This window comes from Macrobrachium nipponense, chromosome 1, assembly GCF_015104395.2.
Source record: "Macrobrachium nipponense isolate FS-2020 chromosome 1, ASM1510439v2, whole genome shotgun sequence".
Lineage (NCBI taxonomy): Eukaryota > Metazoa > Arthropoda > Malacostraca > Decapoda > Palaemonidae > Macrobrachium > Macrobrachium nipponense.
In genome coordinates this window covers 106,991,960-107,004,065 of record NC_087200.1, presented here as the reverse complement: position 1 = coordinate 107,004,065, position 12,106 = coordinate 106,991,960, and the positions used below count along the sequence as shown (strand labels likewise).

The following is a 12,106-nucleotide window of genomic DNA, read 5'->3' as shown; positions in this document are numbered from 1 at the left end:
TGACAGTACCAGTACTTTGGGTATTTGTGCTGCCATCCTTTTTTCCCATTGATTTAATACTTCATTTAACATAATCCTTTTTAAAAGCTTTTAAATAATCAAACATTGTTAACTATAGTTTGTACATGTCTTAATTTCTACAGTATTTTAGAATTATGGTACAATTTCATATTTTATTACAGGAAAAGGTTGAAGAATAAGAAAGTTTAATTTGAATTATGTAACTTACCCAGTAATTATACAGCTAAGAGTTTCACTTGCCCAGAAGTTAAAATTCTGAAATTCATGGGTCACGCTAATTTTTTCTGTTCTGTTTTGGGTAGGTAACAATGCCCCACCCACTTTTGGGGAAAGAGAGGAACAACTTGGCAAAGAGATCAGTTTGTTTCTGCCGGCTGAGTTGTCGGCTGCAGTTGATTTTGAGATTCTTTACTTTTTTATTGTTAATTCATTATAATTGATAAAGTATTTTCATTTGTTGGACGATTTTGGCATTACAAGCAGTCCCCAGTTATCACTGGATTCTGTTACTGGCAATCTGGTTTTATGGGGCTTGTCTAGTGCCATAAAATCAGCAATTTATGGTACCATACGGCCACAACATACCTAACAGGAGTGCCATCAACCGGTTATTGGGGCCATAAATCACCGAGTTTCAGTTAATGGCAGTTTTCACTTATCAGCACCCTGTATTCAGATAGTATTAGATTGTTTTTAGAGAACTAACAATCGTTTATTACATTTTTGTTACCGACTTGACTAATCGTTTGTGATGATGTCGGGCCCAAATTCATCTTACATTAGATACTGTGCTAAAGGTTGTAACAGACGTTTGACAAAGGAATTGTATGATTCTCACACATGCATGGATTGCAGTGGACAAGTATGTTCCTTAGACTTGAAATGTTCAGACTGGGATGAAAGGACATGGAAAAATTTAGTCTCACTTAAGAAAGTTAGCTAGAGACAGGTAAAAAAAGGCAATGGTAAGGCAGAAGCTAAATTATTAATTAGTCAGGGATCTTCTGAATTATAATTGGAATCACATGTCCCTATCATTTCTTTGTCCCTCGTTCCCAGTTCTTTTGGTGTGTCACCCTCTCCAGTTTCAGGTTCCCATACTTCTGATCCCAAACCCGTTGCCAGCCTCAAAGCAAAGATTGATAAGCGCTTCGCTTTGTAAGTGCAGACAATGGAGTAGCTTGGCTCATCAATAAAAGCGCTAAAGAACCATGCCAAAAGTGATAGTGCAGTGTTTGTGGAGGAGGTGGCTGTTTGTCCCAGCAACTCTCCTAAGCAAAGGTCACTGGCATACTCCCCTAAACCTGGGAGGAGTCAAACTGGTAGCCCAAGGGAAGTGGGTGGGATCATCCCACGAGCAGTCACCCCCTCGGTTCAACATGTTGATGTATCCCAGGTTGCAACTAAGAGCCACTGGAAAGGTCTGTCTATGGATGTTCATAGTTTGCCTAATTCAGAGGACTCCTCTCCCTGTCATCAGGTGCACTTGGGGATCTTGTCCTTTGAAGATAGGCGCTTTGGATGTATCACTTTCTCCAACAGTTCCTGTCAAGAGGTTTAAAGAGCCAGAGCATCCATCTTGCAGTCACTGGGACAGCCCAAAATGTTTTTCTTCCGATTGCCTCAAAGAGTCTCATGCTCCTTCAGTACCTAACCCTCATCATTGTTCATTAGCTCCTCGTCAAGTGCATATGCTGCCTTCGACTCCTGTTCCTCCAGCAGCTCCCGAGCAACCAGTAGCGCCTACGCTTTCAGAGGGAGCCAAGCACCAAGTAGCACCTGCTTGTTGAAAGGGAGCCAGATGCCTGCCTGCACCTGAGTGCCAACAAGCTCCCATTGTTTCTTCTGAAGTCTCGGAAGTGGATCCCATTCAGCAGAAACTGGACAGTATTCTGTCTCTTCTTGAAAAGGTTCCCACGGCTTCTCAAGTACCCTTAAAGATACATGCTCTCTCTCTCTCTCTATCTTCTCTCTCTCTCTCTTCTCCTCTCTCTCTCTGTGGTGTTGAAGGCAAAAGCTGAGTGACTGTCATGATCCGTTTTGGTTCCGACGGAAACTCAAGAGAGATACAGAGGAGTTGACGTGGGCTGAGTATTTAACTGGGAAACCAGTTGTTAAATAGAAAGAGATTTGAGCATTGCATATTGGTGTTCATTTGGAGCTTTACCTGTTTTTTGAAATCCTTGTATAATATTGTACTATTTGCACTTTGCATAGGATGGTTGAAGGGAGCTTAAATATAAAAGGCTCTGGTTTGTAGATAAATAAAAGACATTGTTATTCAAAATTTGTTATTTTTCCCTATGGAATACAAACTTTCACCTGTTGTATATGAGACTTATTCCTTAGATGGGAGGCCGGTCACTTCAACTGACAAGTTGAGAACCAACATGGAATTACCATGATCCCGCCTGCCTAGCACGCAAAGAAAATCATGACTCCTGGGCCCCTACTTTTCTGGTAAAATATTGGCTAGAATAGTAGGGGCTTGGGCTTAGTCCCTTCTATGATGAGAAAGTTACTCAAGTGAAGAATCATTTGGAGAACCATTACATCTTTGAAGAAGAATCTATTTTATTAGGTAGTTTGGTCCTGTTAGTACCATCTATCTCTGTTATAAGAGAGAGAGAGAGAGAGAGAGAGAGAGAGAGAGAGAGAGAGAGAGAGAGAGAGAGAGAGAGAGAGAGAGAGAGAGGGATCAGGAGACGATGCATGAGGTTCAATCACTTACACCCTGACTGGCTCCACCCCAGTTACTGCTCTCCAAAGAGAGAATAAGGATGGAATGTAATCCAATCATATAACTTTCACCTCCAGAGTTACACTAGGACTGGGTACTTCAGACAAAGTACTGACCTTGTCCAAAATGGACCTCAGATGGCTACACAACTTAGTCAACCATCACAGGTCCCAAAGAAAAGTATTTGGACCTTGTGAGCAATATCTTTCAGATAGAATGAAGAACAGGGAATCTGGTGTATCCGAAACCCACCCTCAACACCTGGAAACCTGAAAAGTTCAACTAAACATTAGGGGCCAGCTTGACTTTGAGATCCTTCCCATGGGAAGGGAACCAGCCTCCTCAGATGAGGTGATGGTCCAATGAACCCATAAAAAGGCAAAAGAAAGAGTTCCTATATAACTCTCTCTTGCACTAATCAATACAAATCAAAGAAAAAAATACTCCAACTCTAGGTGTGGATAACTTCAAATGGTACTGAAAAGTGCAAGCTGGTGCAGTATCTCATCTGGATTTCCATCTTAGAAGCACTCAATCTCTTGTCAGAAGAGACAAAACTTGAGCTGCCTACTTGAGGGCCAAAGGTGATACAGCAAGCCAGAAGACTTCCTAAATTTATGCCAAGGCCAGGAAAGAATAGTCTAAGTCTAAAGACTGTGCCCAACAATGGAAAAGAGTCTTGAAAGATACTTCACAATGCTGAAAATCCTCAGAACTTTAGTCACTAAAGAGAGGTCAAAACCAATCAGAAAAAGACTGAAGGCAAACCCTAGCCTTGACTGAAAGGGACCTGACTCAGCTAAGGTAAAAGGGAAAGCCTGTGATCTGCTGAGTATAAGCTCCAAGCAGAGATTCCCCCTTCTATGATACTAATCATAAAGATGCTCCTTCCCCTGATGCACATTTGCCAAAAACTTGGAAGGTACACTTCTAACTTCCTTGCTACTCCATGAGAAAACCCATTCCCTCAAGAAATGCTGGAGAATTCCAGAGCAAATTGCAGGAAGAGTACTGCTAAGCATAAAAGGCAAATAAGAGGCTGACAAGGTAAGAAGGCTGGGTCGCTCTCATGGCAGTTTGACTGATTGATTGAGTTATCTGGCATCACAACTACCAGTGTCACTGACACCAATCTCACGGCAGTTAGACCTGATAAACAAGAAGATCGTGAAGCCCTTCGGCTGGAGGTGAATGATGGATTTTCAGCGCTAGGCCAAGAAGGAATGAGAAAAATTTTGTTTATGTAACAATGAACATAATCAAGTGTTTTACAAGTGATAGAAGTTAATTACATTACCACGCTGAGAACTGAAAATTAAAACAGAAATCCAAGGTTCTCTGCAATCCTAGACCCTACCCATCAAGTATGAGAACTAAAATATTTGAAACTTCTTGACATTCAGGAGAGTAAGGACCATAATGCACCTGCAGCCAGTGTGTAGTGCATATGGTAGACATCTGTGGCTGCAGTAAACCATTCCCTTGAGCACCTGCGCTGCCAAACTAAATATAGTATACTATGAGATGCTGCTTGCCTTTACTTTAGGCATGTCATGACAGTAGTGTAACACCTTGTTCCCAAACAAAGACTCTCAACCATTCCGAGAACCTGGAAGGTTAAACTTACTGCAAGCTCAGCAAAAAATGGTGCAGTGTGAACAGTGCACCTGAAAGGCACACACCTCAGATGAGAAGTTTCTGTCACTAAAGAAAAACAAATCCTTCCTTAACAATAGCTTCCAAAATACAAAGGGGCAAGAAGTCTGAATCACTACTTGAGTGTCCTATCAGGCACACAAACAAGCACAAAAGGTATGTACCCACAATACAAGATACCTCATAGCTAAGGAACACATAGGACCTTCCAAGGCCAAAAAGGCTATGCCTGCTGTAACAGGAACTTTGCCATTACCTTCCTAAGCTTAATAACCTAAGAGGGCAAATCTAAAGAGCATTCTCTGCTGCCAAGTGTCAGTATGCTTAGGTACTTTATTTGCTGCTTTGGGCTGAGGTTGGACTGTACTTATTGATCCTTCATCTGCAATGAAAAAGTGAGAGGTCCACCAAGTTCTGAAAGAATCGTGGCCTTAAAGCTGCTACAACTCCAGAACTTAGGGGATTGTGATAAGGCGAATACCCTTGAATGAGTCCAAGCATAACTGAAGGCAAAAAGTTTGTAACATTCCTGGGAAATGGCCATAACATAAACGATTCCATCTCTGGCACTTCCAACAGTTAGGAAGAATAGGTATTTGAAAGTACACTTCCTTTCATTTCTATAAAAGTAAGATGGGACTGAAAAGGAACATAGAAGTTTGTCGATAGGCCAAGTGCTGGGACCTATGAGGTCATTCAGCACTGGATGGAAATACAGTAGGTAGGTTTGAAAGATGTAACAGGAGGAAAACCTCGCAGCTACACTATGAAACACTTGTTGGGAGAGGGTGGATAGCAATATTAAAGATTGAATCTAAGTAGGGTGAGTAAAAGGAATGAAAGGGGTTGCAGCTAGGGGGCCGAAGGGACACTACAAAGAACCTTTAGTAATGTCTAGAGTGCACTGATGGCACCACCTCCCTATGGGGGAGAGTAAGATGGGGTACTTGAGGCAAGCCTATCAAAATGACTTGCAACTTGCAAAAACAGGTTTGTTCCTACATGAATACAAACCCTCGGTCTTTACATATCAATAACTTTCTGCAAATCTGGAAGAGTCTGGGCATTAAACTTTCGCAAGGCGGTTATGGTAACAGTTGCTTATGGTAGGGGAGGAAGTACTGCCTACCCAACCATTATGCATTTAATCTCTTCAGTTTACTTTTGGCTGCACTCTCAGCAAGACGTGCTTTTCTTCTCTGTCCTGCAGTTCGGCCTTTTTCCTCCTGTGGTATATTTTACACTTGTAGTTTGAAATATTGATTTGGATATACGTATTGAAATGTGTGTACTTTGATAGATTAAGACATTTCAATAAGTTTTATTTCTATGTCTTCAATGATATATTTACTTACTCTGCATACTAAGCTTAGGTGTAGCATTTTTATTCCCATATATCATTGTTGTTATTTCTCAAACATCTTCAAGGTGTTAATTTTTTTTTTTTAACACAATGTTTTCATTCAAACTACACAATTTCTGGGAATGTAGTAATGTTTTAGTCTTTCAAATGTTGTGTAGTTTGAGATGATCGAGACATTACAGGTTCATGTTGCAGCCAAGGGCTTCATTTGAATTAACATAGCAAGTTTTCCTAAACTTAAACACAAATATCTATGGTGCAAGTTCTACAATTGTGTTGGTCCCAACTACATGCTCAGGACTAGTCAGAATTTACCATCTTGTCTCTTTCCAGTCTTTGTGGGGGGGGTGTCATACTGCTCACTCCCTTCCCTTCGTTACAGACAGTTTTGATCGATCTACTCTGTTTTTCAAGAGAAGTATGACTCATCTTCCACTACCTCAGATAATGTGGTCTTAGGGAATCCTTTGTTGTTTCTTTACATGTACATGTACTGTTTTGAAGCCAGCCAGCTGCAGTAGAAGTCGAAGAGATAATCCTTTTGCCATTGTCATCTTCACCATCTTCTATTGGTGCTCTCCCTTGTCTACGGACTGGGGTTTGCTTTCATATCGTGGGTCTTTCTCCGAGACCCTGCAACACAGCATCAGGTGCATAGTTTCCTTGGATATGGCAAGTTAAAAAGGTAACCTGTGTCACTGATACTAGTTCCGGGAATATTCCCCGAACCAGTATCTCCTCCACCCGTATTTCTACAGACACTTGGGAAGAGGAAGAAACCAACATTCATCCAGTACATGACTTGGTAACTCGTCTGAGTTCTTTGGTTTGTTCGGGAATCCAAGACTCAGATGCTTGTCTCGATCGAGCAGGACACTGTTTTCTTTGGGATCCTGAGCCAACGGTTCTCACCCAATGGTTCAAGATAGAGGCAGCCATGGATATTCTAGTAGACGTTCCAGCCACAGTTGATGCACTTTCCTTTGTTGGACACAAGAGATTCTGGACGTTTGGGGATGTGTTTCCAGCATAGGCTTTGTCACCTCAATACTTGCACATTTGTGACTTACTCACCATAGTTTCCAGAGATCCACAGACATGACCAGGTTTGACATTTGTCTTTCCGTGATTCAAGCGCGTCCAGCTGAAGAAATGATGCACTTCCCTTTGATGTACGTGAAGGATTTTGCATGACCATGGACATGTTTCCACCCTAGGACTGTTGCCGACTCGATGTTCGAACGTCTGTAACTTTAGTCACCATCCTTTCAGAACTAATCGTTGCTGATCTTCTACAAGACTCCCGATGACTTGGATGTGAGTTTCTGCACGAATGGACGTTTTTTGCACTGCTGACGTTCTTCCAGAGGGCCTCTGCTCATTGTTCCATACTCAACGTTCATGTTCACACGTCCTCGAACATGACTATATGCCCATAGATCAACACACGGAAGTACAGCTATTGGCAGTGCAAAGACACTTCCTCTGTTGACAATATGAATTCCATTGGCAATGCACAAGTAGACAATAGAGTACTTAGCACGTACCTGCATACAGCATCTTATCACAGAACATCCCCTGGGGTCATCCTATCATCTCTGTCTACAGTGATGGTGCATGGGGTTACAGTAGCATGCTCAACACAGCCTTCAGTCAGACACTCCAGGATGGGGGATGTATGTCAGACAAGTTCCGTCACTAGACTTTAGGCTCATACAAGACGGGTTCAGGAGTTCCACCTTCTTTGGCAACGTAAAGTGGTTGAGCATGCCTATTGCCCCTCATCAGTTTCTACTGATTGAGCATCCCTATTGCCCCTCATCAGTTTCTACTGACTGAGCATGCCTATTGCCCCTTACCAATTACTGACAAGTTGGCTTTCATACCAATAATGTGCATGCAAAACACTCGTCTTTAGAGGACTAATCTCCTTAATATTCACAAAGAACTTTTATGTTCATGGGATTTTGAATGATGGCTCTCAGCTATGCTAAACCACTTTCATTTCCTGATATCCTGGGGATCTTACTCATGAGGAAAGTGGCATTGATCAAGACACTGATCTCTTTCTTTTCTAGTTGCTGTCTTCTCTCCCACCATAGGCAAGAAGATAAGATCTATCATATGTTGGATCTATAGAATACACATGACTGAAGTATCCCAACTGAGATAATAGCTTGTTTTGTACAAAAAATGTATCTTTCAGTGGCATACCAATCCTCTCTAGCTAAGGGAGAAAGGAATGATAACAGATGTGTATATATAAATACCTTACTTTCTTATCTGAACAGATATATCTGTCAACTGATGTAGAAACTAAGTTCTGAAAACTTATTTTCAGTGAAGGAAGGGTGTCTGGAGCCTTCATCCTTGGCCCTGTTGCTGTTACGTTACTCCAGCGAGGAGTGGAAAATGTAGGCAGTGATTGCTGCTTAAATTCTTGAGTATGATAATGACACTACAATACTAACATTATTCCCAAAGGTCCAAGTGTCATTCCATGTCAGATCTGCGACGGTGACAGTAATCAGACAGACTGTTGGTATGATGGCCAACGGGGAATCAAAAGCAAGTTAGATTAATTTTCGGCAGTTTTTCGATGAAATCAAGAGATAGGATGGTTCATCTTGACTTCTACTTCTCACACCACCTCAAAAAGATTGAGCATACCCTTTTTCTCGATTTCCAGCTTGGGTTTACTCTGATCTGATTATTCTACATATTTCGAAAGATAGTTAGATAGATCATTCTCCTTCTGTAACCCTGTGGCATCAAAGACAGCAAAACTTCTGTGTTACCCCCATAACCTAGTGTTTCAACCCAAAGCCAACCACTTGTTCATTAGTTTCAAGCTGTCTGAGAAATGATTGCAAGGGATCCTTTCTCTAACTAGGGAAATGAGCAACAGAGCATACCGTGAAAGTTCCTATTGAACATCAGTACGTCTCAGGCAAGATCTCTAGATCTCATCTGTTTGTCTCATTGAGAGAGGACCTGTAGATTGAGTACTAGGATAGAATGTATTTGTGAAATTCACATTCATATCCTCTTACCCAGGACCGTTGCCCATAGGCCAAAGGATAATTTCTCTGGCTAGGGTTAGGATCTACTGAATGGACCCGCCAACTTCCTGGTGGTCATCAGTACATTTTGGGGAACATCTCTAGAGGCCACAGTCTATCTGTCTTCCTCATTCAGGAAGAACCCATCAATCTAGTACTAGGGTAGAATGTAACTAAGCAGCTCACATTCTTATCCTCTTGCCTTGAGTTACTGCACATGGATCCTTGGTGGATGCTCAACAAGTCATGTAGGACAGGTTGCATCTCACTTACGGTGTGTGGCTACAAAAAGGTGTAGGTGGGACTTGCCTCCTACCTTCCTCCTGTTATCGGTCCTCTTCCAGTGGACAGAGGAAGAGTGACCAAGCCATCGCACGCAGGACTGGCGTGCATGCAGGTGATCTAGATGACTGAGTAACCTATCTATAATCCAGTTATGTTTGGATTAATAGATGCATTTCCAACCTTCTCTCTAGCAAGGAGAGAAGATTGACCATGGGCAAGCCAGTTGGAAATATGTCAATTAAACATCACCTGTTCAATAGATCAGAGGTACGGTATCCTTCCTCTGATCTTTCATGACCAGGAGGAGAATACCAGGTGAACTGAACTACCAGTCAGTTCAGAGACTTACTCAGAATCCTCCCTTCAATAGTAAGTCTTCATATGTAAAGTCCAAGGGTTTGTATTAGTGTGGGAACAAATGATAAATCTTTTTTATTAATTTGTATTTTTCCTAACATACCAACCTGGGGTCTTTACATAAGAGCCCCAGCTCTTACTGCTTTTGGGTGGGCAGTACCAAAGGTAACTATTACCATAACTGCCTTGCAAAAGTTGAACGGCTGGACTTTTCCAGCTTTGCCGAAAGTTATCCATACATAAAGACCTCAGGTTTTTATGTTAGGAAAAGTACAAGCTAATTAAAAATCTGACATTTTGAAAACATACTCGATAAGGGAGGCAGGTCAAAAATTGGTTTCTAACTCCTGGTTAGGTTCCTTTACGGGGAACTCTATTAATTATTAGACCAGGGAACCAGTGTTTCAAGGTGCTTTTGTCTAAAAACACTTCTGTCCCGGTCAATATAAAAAAAAATCTAGGCATAAGCAAAACTGGGGAAAGAAGCAGAATTTGCAAAGCTACTTCTAAGAAAATGGTTCTGCTCCCTACCCCCACCAATACATGCAAATAACGTTACCCTTCATCGTGGTGACAAAGGGAGAAGGGGAAAAGAGTAACTCTACTTTACTCAAGAGAGAAGGATAGGCTTTTGTCTGCCCAAGTATGGACAATCTGAAGCAAGAAATGACTCATTAGCAAACCTTGATCCAAAAAGGAGAGAAAGACAAATACTCTATCTTACAGAGAACCAAGTTTGCCCATTGGAATAGAACTTAGGAGTGCCAGGGTAGAGAACCCTGCCCTCCGATTCCATTCACCTCCCTAATTACCATCTTGTACCAAACAAAATGGCCGACTCACCAATGAGAGATACTCATCCAAAATCCAAGTTGTCAACCAGCGGTCAAGACAGCAAAGAGCAATGCATCTGTTTTCTACTGTGGCGGAAAGAAAACCGAGTGCATTGGTCAGTGCGGGAGGGATACTACTCCACCCACCCACACCTCCACTTTTTAAGAAACTTGTTACCAGTCTTGATCAGTTTCCAGCTTGCACTGAAAGACACTCCAATATAAAAGGTAATGGTTTGTATTTACATAGGAAGCCTTCTATTTCACCAATAACTGAGATAATAAAAGTAACAGTGATCAATGAGATATATGAAGGTTACAATTTGTAGCACAGACTATTAATTGTGAAAACAAAGCTGAGTTAGAGAAATAATCTATGATAATCTGAGCTGATGGGGCTGTCATATTATCTTGCACTTTCTTTGGAGTCACAGCAATGGCAGACATAACTATCTGACATTTACTTTTTCAAGAACGTTTTTATTTTCTTAGTTTACACAAATTTTTGAAAACTTAATGTCATGATAAAAATAGGGGAGATTAAAAGTTGTAAAATCTAACAATTATGGGCAGCTATACCTCTGACATACACAATAAAAGAATCTGAGGATTGAAGCTAAAGTATAGCAAGAATCCATAAAAGCTCATTAAAGATGACAATATATGACAAACCTTTCAATGTTGAATCTTTGCTACCGCTGACAAGATATCGAGAATCAGCCGACCATGCTACCTGATAAACACCATTGACATGTCCTCGTAAAGTGGCGATGAATCTGAAAAAACATTTTCTTTTGTGACAGGGGCTCAAATAATTTTCCACAAGTACAGAAGTCACTAAGTATCTGTAATACGTACTTTCCATTACGGCCATTCCACAGTCTTATACTTTTATCAAATGATGCTGATGCAATAATTCTTGTGTCTGGAGAAAATTTTACATCATTCACAAGTTGTTGATGGCCAGTCATCCTTTCTGTAACAATATGAGAGTTATTAGCTGGTGTTCCTATCAAAGTGAGAATTCTTTGTTTGTTTGTAAAGTTTATTGTCTACAATTTTGACCTGAACATAAAATAAGATTTCTATTTATGTGCATCTACCTATGCGGCAAAAACTGTCTTCACACCAAGTAAATAATATCTGAGATTAAGGTTTTCCAGTAAAACTGTTGAATGAAAGGACTGAATTAGACAAAGGCAGACAATTCTGCTTTACTGAATTATTTGCCATAAAGTAGTAGTTTAACCTAACCACACATACACATTTTGAGATTCACTTGGCTTGCCAAAAAATCTATTGTTTATCAAGTAAGACCTGAAAATTGGAGCATGGTATAAACTGTGATAACATAAGCCTAGAAATATTTAAATCAAGGCTCCTAACTGGTTAAAGCATTAGTGATGAATATGTTGCAGGTCTTCATATTTTAACCTTCGATATAGTATTTACACTTGGAAACTGATTGCAATACAGGCAGTCAGTTTAAATCAGGAATATTTACAAAGCTAAAGAATTAAAAATGAGCTTATACTACCACCATTAAAGTAGAGTATGTGAAGGTAGATTATATTATGAGGTTTCACAAACAGGATGAGCAACATTTGATGTAAATGTAGCTGTCAACAGGGCAATGTTACCAAATGTATAACTATGAAATTATAATACGTGTTATATCATATAAAGCAGGTTTATTTCTTTGAGTTAATTTACTATATTTTGAAGTGGGGCATTTTCTCCCAATAGTTCCTCAAGTGGTCTATTATATATGTTGTTGGATCTTCGATTT

General features: G+C 40.6%; 1 protein-coding gene across 1 annotated transcript in view; it reads right to left on the bottom strand.

Moving 5' to 3' along the window:
• The window catches only part of LOC135218899 (notchless protein homolog 1-like), a 202,447-nt gene that overhangs the window by 64,461 nt on the left and 125,880 nt on the right, over positions 1–12,106 (bottom strand). Inside the window, 2 exon segments of the mRNA XM_064255344.1 lie at positions 10,990–11,093; positions 11,176–11,293. Coding sequence (XP_064111414.1) covers positions 10,990–11,093; positions 11,176–11,293 — 222 coding nt within the window.